The sequence below is a fragment of the Eupeodes corollae genome, chromosome 2, assembly GCF_945859685.1.
Source record: "Eupeodes corollae chromosome 2, idEupCoro1.1, whole genome shotgun sequence".
Lineage (NCBI taxonomy): Eukaryota > Metazoa > Arthropoda > Insecta > Diptera > Syrphidae > Eupeodes > Eupeodes corollae.
The window spans coordinates 147,792,051-147,805,094 of NC_079148.1; the positions used below are offsets into that span (position 1 = coordinate 147,792,051).

General features: G+C 34.9%; 1 protein-coding gene across 7 annotated transcripts in view; it reads right to left on the bottom strand.

The window, feature by feature from the left end:
- LOC129948388 (uncharacterized) overlaps positions 1-13,044 on the bottom strand; it is a 200,721-nt gene that overhangs the window by 69,790 nt on the left and 117,887 nt on the right. For 6 of the 7 annotated variants that reach the window (XM_056059378.1, XM_056059374.1, XM_056059377.1 and 3 more), the window contains exon 3: positions 6,305-7,734. In XM_056059378.1, the coding sequence (XP_055915353.1) occupies positions 6,305-7,694 (1,390 nt within the window). In that variant the 5' untranslated portion in view covers positions 7,695-7,734. Of the gene's footprint in view, positions 1-6,304; positions 7,735-8,719; positions 8,741-13,044 lie in introns of those variants that run through there. The other variant, XM_056059372.1, reaches the window with a different exon arrangement.

The window sequence follows — 13,044 nt, forward strand, 5'->3', positions numbered from 1 at the left end:
GTTGAAATATTCCGATTTTGTTTCAAAAAACGGTAGTTCTTGCCTGGATTTGATCTTTGCTCTAATGAAGCCATCTCGTGCCTCCTGTCCACAAACAGATAATGAGGGTTCTGTAACAAGCTTAACGCAACGTTCTACTGCTTGAGTGTGACAAGGCAACTTCTGAAAAACATTAAATTGCCCTTTGAAGAAATCATGTTCGATATTTCTGTATCGCTGTATTTCATTGTCATTGGTGGTTCGGTTACTTTTTCCTTCGACCAGTCTATTAATTCGTAGTAATTAGTCTATTAATTTGTAGCTTAGGAAGTTGAAACTCACGAACTTCATTGCCGTTTCTAAGTTGTCTTGCCTTTGTGCTTAAGGACTCAGCATCCTCATCCGGAAGTGCTGCATTTACTGCTTCAAAATTCACTACTTTGAAGCTTAGACACTTTTCAAGTATTTTCAGAATGCTTCCAGAAAAACTATTAGGGTCCATCGAGACTTGCAAGCAGATGACGAAGCGGTAGCTTATTTGCATGTAATAAGCACACAAACCGTTGTAAAGGACGACTGAAATCTTTTTCTAACAATGCAATGACTCCGTTCTTATGTCCTTTATTTACAGCAGTGCCTTCACAACCAATTGCTACCAAAGACGTACGAAGTTCAAAATTTGTTTCTAGAAAGTCAACTATACTTCTTCCAATAGTAACTGCTTTTCCCGAATCAATTGAAAGGTGTCCTATTCTAAATGTGGCTCCGATATAAGTGATATATGTTCTTCAGTAACAGTCTTTCGCTGTAAAATGTTGTCAGTCTTAGCGATGAATAATGTTTTGTCCTTACGGCCGTCAAAATAAAGTGAGGATATGGGTTTTCTTAAACCTGCAGCTCCATATTGTAAACCTACACGGACTTTTTGAAGCTCTCGCCGTAATTTAATCCGATCTATCACTTTCGATGAATTTTCTCTACTTATGACGTTTGAATCCAACATATCTTACTGAAACCCCAGTTCTATCGCGAAAGCTGTAGCCAAATTCTTTAGCTTGTTTCTCATTTGAAGCGTTTCTTTCTTTTGTTTGCAGGGTTTCTTCAGTTTCAGTAGAAGTATTGTCGGACAAATATTCCACAACTGCATCAGTAGTATAAGTGCTACTGGTTGGAGTATCGGCCGTAGTTTTTAAAAATTCTTGATATTTTCGTTTCCTAAGATCCTTACGATGATCTGATCAACAGATCCAATATACATTTTACGAGCATTTCGTTGATCTTTCAATGATGTCCAAATAAAGGGTCACCAGTTAACAAGACAGGAACAACAAAATTTTGATTTTTGTTGTTGCCATTTTCGCTCCACCCTTTTATTCATATTGAGACATTAACGTCATTTTTGATGGGAAATGACAATCAAATTTTTGAATATAACATTGCTAAAATCAAATTAATTGATTTTGAAAATATAAAACCAAAAATGTCTATTAAATTTCAATACAGCATAATAAAAAATATATTTTCGAATTACAATTGAAATCTGTCACTCTGACAGTTAAAGATGTCAAAAAAGCTTTGCTTGTCAATTTTTGGCCTTAAATATCTCATAAGCTTCAATTTTATACCAGACATAACAAATGTATCTTTCTTTGAAAGATTGTCTGACACTTAAAAATGTCAAAAAAAAACTTTGTTTGTCAGTTTTTGGAATGGAATGTCACTTTTGAGGAATTGTATAACCGGATTTCATGCCTTTTCTTTTGACAGCAAAACTCAAGAATGTCTGCTAAGCTTCTCTAAACCTTTTGCATCATCAGAAGGGAGCAAGATACAATGAAGAGGCATCAAAATAAGTCATGAGTCCAATCAATGTAAATACAGCCTTGAGAAAATTATTTGGTATGGTATAAAATGCTTTTCAGTAAATATATGTTTAAAATTACAAACTTAATTCAATATCTTTAGTGTTTTCGAAAATTGACATTTTCCTGTTCAATTTTATTTTGGAAAATATTTCCTGTGTCGAGACATTAAAAGGTACTTCCGTCTTCGAACTTTTAATTCAAATGAAAATGACGGCCAACTCCGGAAACTTTTGACCATTTTAAACAATAAAAAAAATAATAATTAAAAAAAGCATCCTATTATTAAAAAACACAAAGCTTTCAATATAAACTTTCACCAACCGAAATTCACCCCTTTTTATTGTGTTTTAATTGTTTCTCAAAAGCTCTTTTTGTTCGTTGGATAAGCTTTTATTTCTCTCAAACATGTTTGAGTATTGAGTGTTTGGTCATATTTGAATCAGTTGCGAGTTAATTTTTGTATACTTTAAATCATTTTCCAAATTTATAACGACTAGTAAAACGATAACGATGATAGAATTGTATAGGAAAATTCGATGAAAGGAATCTTCTCATTCATTAAAAATAAACCATAATAAAAGTGCCCTACATTCGACATCATATCGTATCAGCTTCCTTATGGTGTCTTTTATACACAGATTTGCAGCTGCATCTTCACAGCCCGCTTTTGAATCAGAAAAAGATATTCCTCAACAAAGCGGAGGAGTTGAATTTGAAATTTGCATCATGACAAGAGTACGAGAATTCAGATATACACAGCTCCTGAATGCACCCTGCTAAATCAGTACATAATCAGATCCCATGAAACTCAGGCTTGCCAGACTGAGCTATTTATCGGAAATTGGGCTATAATTTCGCAAAAACTGTTGACTGAAAACGTATAACGACAATTTAATTATAATTTTTCTAGAAATAGCCCAAACCTAGTCTTAGTTCAAACAAATAATTTTATATGAAATTAAAAATTATTAAGAAAAGAGAAATTTCATTAAAATTGGACTATTTTTGGGCTACTTTTTCGTCACTAAATTTGGGCTACAAATCTTGTATATATTTTTAATAAAATACATTTTTCTTTAATGAACTGTGTTCGAATATTATTAAAACTGGGCTATTATTTGGGTTACCAGTATTTTTGAATTGTAAAAATGATACATTCTAATTGCAGATTTTTATTGAAATTGTGATATTTTGGGGTACTTTTTAGGATCCGACTTAAAGTTAAGCATTTTTGTATCACTCATTTTTTTACAAACATAGAAAAATTGAAAAACATTCCAAATAAAGCAACTAATTTATTATAAATAAAACTGGGCTAATAATTGGGCTACTTTTCCGGCTTCGACTTTGAGCTACAATTCTTTTTTTGAATTGTAAGAAAAGAATTTTTTCTGTCATCAACGGTTTTTAAATACAAATAAATACTAATTGAAGCTAACAGAGTTTTTATTGATATTGGTCTATTATTTGGGCTACTTTTCCTACTCCGATTTTGGCCTGCAAATATTAATAAATTGTAGAAAAAGACATTTGCCTTTTCTGAACTGCCTTGAAATATAAATTAATTCTTATTAAAGCTACCAGATTTGTTTTTCTATTATATGAGCCTTTGGGCTACAAATATTTTTCAATCTTGAGAAAATACATTTTGCATTCATAAACTGTGTTCCAATAGTCATAAATTCTAATTAAATGTACAGGATTTTGTACTTACATTGAGCCATTATTTGGGCAACTTTTTTAGTTGCGACTTTGGGGTTCAAATTTGTATAAATTAAAAGAAAAGACATTGTTCTTTTATGAACTGTACTCAAATAGAAATACATTCGGCTATTTTTGGGTTATTTTTGTGTCTCCTACTTTGGGCTAAAAATGTTTAATAGAATAAAAAGAATTAAAATTCTTTCATGAAATGTGTTCAAATTTTAAAAAATCCAATAGAAAGTACCAGATTTTCGATTAAAATTGGGCTATTTTTTGGGTAACTCACATTTGGTATTGAAATTGGGCTATAATTTGGGCTACTTTTCGTCTGTCACTTTGGGCTACAGGTTTTTTTTAATTGTAAAAATAAAATTCATATTGCAGCTGTCAGAGTTAATATTGAAATTGGGCTACTTTTGATTCTGACTTTTTATATTTTATGAATTGTAATAATTGACAATTGTTATAAATTTGGCAATTTTTGGGCTAATTTTTCGGCTTCGACTTAGTGCTAGAAATATTTTTAAATTATAAGAAGGATGCTTTACAACTTTTGGGATACTTTAACGTTTCTGACTTTTTATATTTTATAAATTGTAATAAATGGCATTTGTTATAGAAATTTGGCTTTTTTGGGCTAATTTTTCGGCTTCGACTTAGTGCTATAGATATTTTTAAATTATAAGAAAGACATTGTTCTTTAAGAATCTGTGTTCAAAAAAAATTATGTGTGCAACTTTTTCGTTCCAACTTTGGGCTAAAATTATTTTTGAACTGTAAGAAAGACATTTTTTATTCATGGACTGTGTTCAAAATAATATGTATTTTAAATATTTCTTATTGAAATCAAGCTATTTTTTAGGCTGCGTTTTAGCTGCGACGTTGGGCTAAAAATGTTTTAAAATTGTAATAAAAGAAACTTTTCTTTCATGTATTGTGCTCGAATGGAAATCAATTCTAGTTAAAGCTGCTAGATTTTATGTTAAAATTGAGCTATTTTGGGCAACTTTTTCGACTGTGCCTTTGGGCTATATATTATTATTATTAATATTCTTTTACAAACTGTGTTGAAAAAAAGTTGACTACGGATACTAAAATTTTTTTATTGAAACTACCAGATCTTCATTGAAATTGGGCTATTTTTAGGCTACTTTTTTTAGATCCGACTTTGGGTCGGGAATACATTCAAATTTTAGCTATAGGACTTTCTATTGGAACAGGGCTACTATTGGGCTAATTTTTGGGCTCGGATATTGGGCCACAAATATTTTTAAATTTTAAGATACGACATGTTTCTTTCATGAACTGGGCTGCCTTTTCGGCTGCGACTTTGGGCTACAAATATTTTAGAATTGGGCTATTCAGCTAGTTCATGACATGGCTTCGTTTTTAGCTGCGCATTGGGCGTAAAATGTTTTTAAGTAGAAATAATTTCTAATTGAATCTGTTTTTTTTTTTTTTTTAATTTGTTAAAATTAAGCTATTTTTGGGCAACTTTTTCGACTTGTGACTTTGGGCTATTAGTATTTTTGAATTGTAAGAAAAGCCAATATTCTTTTACAAACTGTGTTGAAAAAAAGTTGACTACAGATACTAAAATTTTTTATTGAAACTTCCAGATCTTCATTGAAATTGGGCTATTTTTAGGCTACTTTTTTTAGATCCGAATTTGGGTCACAAATATTTTTGAATTGTTAGAAAAGACAATTGTTCATTCATAAACTGTGTTCAAAAAGGAATACATTAAAATTTTAGCTATAGGACTTTCTATTGGAATAGGGCTATTTTTGGGTTAATATTGGGCTAATTTTTGGGTTCGGATATTGGGGAACAAATATTTTTAAATTATAAGACAAGGCATGTTTCTTTCATGAACTGTGTTCTATTTAAAAAAATATAACATTTTTTTATTGGAATTGGGCTGCCTTTTCGGCTGCGACTTTGGGCTACAAATATTTTTAAATTGGGTTCTGGCAACCCTGATCGCAATGGACGCTTAAGACTCTATCTGATACGGAAAAGCGCATATAATGACAAACAAAAAAAACTATAACATATGAAAACGAATGGCTGCTGTGTAGAAGTGGGGCATCCATAAGGCAATACATTGGTATAAACGGTTACATAAAGGAGCACAGGTTGGGTGTGTCAGAGTCAGAGGGACGAACACATGTTCTTCTTCCAAAACAAGCTGGAAAGTAAGTTTTGTTCAGGCAAACATATAGTAACGTCGCATTCGCCTTAGCCATCACCGTGCGTCGTCTTTGATTTGTTTGTTTACATTTTTAACATCATACAGCAGCAACGGATGGTGCTGAAGCTAAGGCAGAGGTAGCATCAGGCAGCAAGTAGCTTCCAGGCAAAGGCAAACCAACCAGGACTACATATAACTGTGTGTTCTTTGTTTATCTGAAAAACAATCGATGATAATTGTATCTTCCGGCACACTATGCGGACACAAATGAAACACGGTATACATCGGTACAAGTCTTGTTATAAGAGAGTTCATATAGCACAAAGTGATGTCTTCCTTTCTTAATTGGATTACTGAATTCAAATCTATTTTTAACTTTTTATATAGCTTCCCCCAACCCTAATGGCTATAAAGTTTGTTTGAGTTTTACTTTGGAGTTTAACAAAGTTCATAAGCCTCACTTTGTTTCTGAAGAAGTTATTTATAAGGACTAGATATCGCTTTATGCACACAATTGGTTTTTTTTACCTTTTTACGGGTCTTGAGGGATTTTTAAACTTACCTTCATTTTCACTCGGCATACTAAAGTATTCAGATTTCTCCGTGGATTCGTTTTCCTGCTTCTCATCCTCGGTGTGAACGGGGCTCGATGGACCTGACGAAGCACTCGGTGCTGGGCTCGGTGACGAACTGACCGCATGAGCTGGCGAAAACATGCCGCTATCCTTATCCACGGATGAACGTTTTCGCTCCAACCCACTGCCGATCATTTGCAATTGATCCTCCAAGATGTCCATAGATCTTTTGCGCGGCAATTCGGGCGGTATATCTTCTATCGATGATTTGCTGACCAACTTAGCCGGTGGTGGTGGAGGAGATGTTGGTAACGTTGGCGGTGGTGGTGGCGGTTCGGAAACTTTTGTTGGAGATCTTATGCGTTCCGGATGGAACTTCACGGGGCTTATAATTTTTGGCTTGGATGACGGAATGGGCGGCAAGGGAGGACTCTTGACAGGGCTACCAATTTTCACGGTACTGCGAGGTTTTATTTCGGGCGGATGAACTGAATGACGCACCGGTGGACTCGGTGGCATATCCTCGTCCAGAGACATATCCAGTGATTTGGAGACTCCCGTGAAAATATTATTACTACTAACGCTATTATTACTTAGATTATTACTATTTACGTTAGCGTTGGAGTTGCTGTTGCTGTTGGCGTTAGCGTTCTTATTATTCAAGAGAACAGGATCTTTCATTTGGATAATACTGCCAGGTATCAAAGCGGTACCGGGACCCGTGCGAATAATATCGCAACGATTTGGATCGCTATGCGATCGATTCGTCTTTGTCTTGGTGAAGTGAGAAGTCCACTTCTTTTGTTTCTCAATCAATTCCCGTGAATTGAACTTTCGCTCGGGTTTCTCCGGTTTCTCACCACCGCTAGATGTCTCCTCGGACTTAATGCGCGAAATATTATGATGTAATTTAGATTGTTGTTCAATGAACTTTGTTCCGTTTATTTGACCAGATGCTGCTGATGGGCAATTATTGTTCATCAATGATGCCTGCTGTCCAGGCGGGAATGGACTACTGTTACGATGTTTTGCTGGCGATGGTGAACGTCGATCGATGTAATTTATGTCACTACAGAGATTATCTTCTCGACTGCCCGATCTGGACATTTTAACACTCAACGCTGCTGGATTGTTCGAATTATTTTCCACCGATAATTTTTCGAACAGGGATCGAGCGTGATTGAAACGCGTCGAATGGGATTCAGTGCGAACGACGGTAACAGTTGGTGCCTGGGGCATTTGGGGTTCTTTTGTTGGTGGGGCAATTGTTGTTACTTCAACGGGATTTGCTATTTCGATGGGTTGTTTTCGCTGGAATAGATTGGCTATTTGCGAAACCTTAGGCCCAACGGCCGATGGGTGTATCGGCTTCTCCATGATTACGTAGAAGTTTTGATGTGGATGATTTTAGAGATGCCTAAAATGGAAAGAAAAAGAAAATAACTTTTATAAAATCCGCATTCTTGAAAAAAAAAATGTTTGATAAAAATCGATGAAGTCATTAACAATATATGACAAATTTTGATTATTGGAGGATTATTTTGTTGATTTTCTTAGAAAAGTTGAAGATCTTATCGAAGCAGTTATTATTATTGAGCCGAATTCAATGTTAAATAAGAGATATCTTAATGTCAACATTTTAACAATAGCTGCTGATAAAAACAACTTTTTAATTTTGAAATAAACAAAATTGAAACACGAAATCTAGAAGAAGAAACATCACATTTTCCTGTTGATTTCTTCGTTTGCAGAATTACGGACAGAAATAGAAGAAATTATATTTATACAATGACTAAAAGTTAGAAAAAGCTGAGAGAACTGTTTAACGTTACTATTTAACAATTGTTTAACTGATATATTTTAACACATTTGATACGTAAAATCACAAAAGTCTTTGGTTTCGAAATTCACTGGTTTCGCTTTGTATTTTTCGTCACAATCTTTCAAAGAAAACAAATATTTCTATCTTCATTATCTACAACTTTATGAGGGCTTATCTGTTTAAGTTTGTCACTTGCGTTATTACGAACAATTCTGAAGAAATTCCAAAACAATAAAACTTCACCATTTTGTCAATAGTTTGTCTTCAAAGTTCGTTAAGTATTACTTCACTCGAAATCACTCCCAAACTGCTAAATTGACAAGGTGCGAGAGTTCTAGGGAGCGGTGTTGTTTTTTTTTCTTCGAATTTCTTTATCAGAACTTTACACGCATATTTTGAAGAAAAAGGTATTGATAACAATTTCAATTTTTAATCAATTATTTTCACTTCGAGGGAGAGGAGTTGCCAGAATAACAACTTTCATGGGAAAGCGTTATCAAACACCTTTAAAAGAACCTTAGTGATAAGACGAAGTTCTAATCTTTTTTTTCAAGAACTTCCTTTTCTATACGTTACGTACACTTATTTTATTCTCCAAAATATTAGACAACCGAAACAACAAAAAAAAAGACTTTTTTGGAATTGTAAAGAACCCCAACCTTTTTAGATTGATGGGACCGTTCACACTGATTTGGTAATTAAATGAATGTTAAATTTTTCATTATCTTATCAATGATAAGGCAAAGTTTTTATTATTATAAGGGATGAGTGCACGACACGCCGATGAACGAAACGGCGACGGTGACAAAAAAGTACAAATATACAAAAGATAAGCGGGGATTTTCTTTTGTTTTCCATTGGAATTTCTAGATTTACCCTTTCTGCTCTGGATTTGAGACTTGAGAGAACAACAGACAATCTGATTGTTTTGCAATTTCAAAATTTGAAAAAATTGTCTTTGTTATCGTAAGCGATTTTTTGATAATCTATCAAGAACGTGTAAAGTACTGATGCGGTTTTCAGATATAGTACAGGAGAAAGAGTTGCATGTTAAAAACACTTCCTGTGAAAAGTGAAGCGAAAATGGTTTTGATATCATAGACTTTTTTTATATAAAGATAAACTTTTTTTAAAACTTCAAGTTTTTCACACAATTTCATCTTCGATATGTGTAAGCTCAGAATAATGGTAAAGATTAGTAAAGGGTTTCTCAACTTTGGATACAATCTCAATTTTCCGAAAGCCCAACTTCTATGATTTCGGGAGATTGCGTACTCTAGAATTTTGACAATAGAATTGGGAAAGAAATTGTTATGAAAATGGATTTTATATTTTTATTTTTTTTTTCTGGAAGCATAGAACTCTTGTTCTGATTGGGGACAAATTATAAATAATAACAATTTATTGTTTCTTGACGTCGGCACGTAGATAAAATTGTATTCATTGATAAAAACTGACCTGAATTTTTTGCTTTGCGGAAAAGATAATGTTTATTTATTAATTGGAGATTTTAATTGTTTTCATTCCTGATAAGAAAATCAAAGAAATTATTAGATAAAAACCTATAAAAGCAAAATAAAAATGTACACCCCCACAAAACATTGGTCAGCAAAATTGAGTTATCTTTCTGTCCGAAAAACAGACAGGAGAATTTAAAATTAGTTTTTTTTCTATCACATCAAGTTTTTAAAATATGGATCTTTAAAACCATTAAAGACAACTAGTTTCTGGAATATTCTCAGAAGTGCCAGAAACTTTGTTTATAAACGACAAAGTTCATGGCCAACACGTTCTATAGTGGAGCTGACACCCAAACGATACATGGACCACTTAATTTTTGCAGACTTTATAGGCCATTTAAGTAAATACTACAAGACTAGAGGACCTCGTCTTCTTGTATTTGAACATAGTGAAATTAAATAAAACAGGCTTCAAAGTCATTCTTTCTAGTATTTGGTCAAAATGTATGACGCACAATAATTTAACTGCGGGCTTTCCATCAACGAGATTGCATCTTTTCAATCTTAACTTTATTCAAGGAATAGCATTCGCTTTATCGCTTCTTTCCGAATAACCACATTCAGACAACATGGAAAACGCATTGGCTTTACAAAGAAACCAGATCTTAATAGTTCTGGTCCAAATTAAGATAAAGTCTCTTTCTCTGCTTTAATTCCAACCTCTAAAATCGCTGTCGAAATTGAACCAGAACATTGGAGCATTGGAGCAGATGGAGAAAGAGAAAGAAAATAGTTCTTTTTTTTTATATATATACACGAACTGAAGGGGATATGAATACCCTTGTCATGATTAATCACAGTGAGAGCAATTAGGAAAGGAGGATAGGATTAGAAAGGAGATACCGGTGCAGACATTGGTTTTAAATGTCTGCACACTGTAATGAGTCGGAAACATTGAGCCTGGTTAAGCATTCCACATTCGTGTGGTGCGACTAAAGAAAGAATCTCTGTACTTTAAGTACGTCCGAAATTGGGCTCAAGGGCCAACTGATGAGCATTCCTAGAAGAACGGGTATTAGGGCTGAATTGTTTGAGAGGAGAAATGCAACTGGCTATTTCATTACAGCATTTTTAATGAAAGTAGTGATAAAATAATAACAGGCATGAAACCTTACGACCGACTGTGCTCGAAAAAAACAAAAGTTTCAGTTAGACAACGGTCACTTATCATTTTTAGAGCTCTCTTTTGAATTGTGTCCAATTGATGCAAGTGGGTTATACGACCACCTGCCCAAATATTGAAATTGTTCTCAAGTTTTGGACGAATATAGGCTTTATAAATTATAGCCAGATCAGAAGGAGTAAAAAACTTCTTGCATCGTCGGAGAAAACCTAAACAGTTAGCAGCATTTTTGGCGATGTCAAATATGTGATCACTCCACAACAAGTGGCTTGTAATGCACATTCCTAGGACTGAAAGCTGTTCGGTCTCCCCGATGTAAGTACCACTCATGGATAGAGGCATTGGGAGAAGGTAACGATTTTGTGACAGTAGACAGTATTGAGTTTTCGCAGCATTAAATTCTACACGGTTTTTGATTCCCCATTGGACAATGCTGTTAAGACCAGAATTTAACGAGCTTCCGTCGTTGGTAGTCCACATCCGAAGAACAATGGTTTGTAATGCACATTCCTAGGACTGAAAGCTGTTCGGTCTCCCCGATGCAAGTACCACTCATGGATAGAGGCATTGGGAGAAGGTAACGATATTGTGACAGTAGACAGTATTGAGTTTTCGAAGCATTAAATCCTACACGGTTTTTGATTCCCCATTGGACAATGCTGTTAAGACCAGAATTTAACGAGCTGCCGTCGTTGGTAGTCCATATCCGAAGAACAATATGAGAAACTGAGGGTATTGTCATCAGAGAAACAATTAAGTGGGCTAGAAGTTTTAGACGAAAGATCATTTATAAAAATAAGAAAAAGTGTCGGAGACAAAACGGCGCCCTGGAGCACACCAGCGTTTATTTTGTGGATATCAGATTTGAACCCGTCCAAGACTACTTGAATTGAACGGTCAGAAAGGTAATTTCTAACCCAACGAAGAAGAGATTCATCAATACCAAAAGCACGCATTTTCTATAAGAGAGCTTGGTGCCAACCTCTTTCAAATACCTTTGAAATATCAAGTGCAATAATTTCACACATACAAATTTTGTCTTCACTGTTCGGTAAGATAAACCACGAGATCACCAGTGGATCTATTGCAACGAAAGTCATTAAGAAGCTTCCGTTCTTCAAGATATTTCTTAAGCTGAAAAGTAATCAGCGTTTTCATGGCCTTGGAAAGAAGGGACGTAAGTGCAATTGGACAATAGTTAGATGGTGAGGAGGATTCGCCTTTTTTAGGGACTTGTTGGACAAATGTAGTTTTCCATCCACTCGGAAAGAGACCTGTAGAATAGGACAGATGGAAAAGCTTACGCAGTAGTTTTGCCAGCGTTGAAAAACACCTCTTCAAAACAATAGCGGGAATACTATCCGGGCCAGCGGATTTGTTTACGCTTTCAAGTACAGGCGGAGTCATGTCACTCATTGACAGCATCGAATTAACAGCAAGGCTTTATCAATCGAGCTTACGTAGGGAGTGCCATTGGAAACGAGCGTAGGAACTGACGACGACCGCGACGTAGTGTTGCGCACAAGTTTTACAAATGACCAGAAATGTTTACTACCAATGGGACATGCCGTAATTTCGGATCATGCAAAAATTGAATGCGTCGTTTATGTCCGTTACAGGCCTTTCTAGCTTGTTTGAACTTATTTCGGTTTTCCTCAGTTGGGTTGTCTTTGTAATGGTGGAAACTTACATTTTTGGTCCTAATAACCTCTTTACAACTCGAATCAAACAAGAAGTTTTCTTTGGGTTCAATAGATTGGGGAAAAATTTCTCATTCCACAAAGAATCAACTTTGTTATCATATCTGTACGTCACGAATTCATTGAGACCGTCCCATTTGGCTTTCTCATATTGCCAAACGGTTCTCATAGTTTTTTTTTAACTTGTACTGGGATTTTTTTGCATGACACAATAGTTTGATGTCCTAGAGGCGATTATACCCTGACAGAATCCGATTAGGATCAAAAGTAAGAAACAAGTCTAGAGTGTTGGCGGATTGGCCTACAACGTGAGGAATCCGAGTTTGCTCGTCAACTAACTGAGTAAGAAGGTTTAACTCAGCAAAAATCTGGACATACCTTCCTTTGGATGTGTCTGACCAGAATAGCGCAGCCACCAAGAATTGTGTACATCGAAATCGCCCGTAACAACGATCTCACTGTGCGGAAAATAGGATACAACTCTTTGGATAGAGAATCTAAAGATCAACAAAACAGCAACGCGTAGAAAAAAGGCCCAGAATTTTAAAGGTCCAAAAGTTTC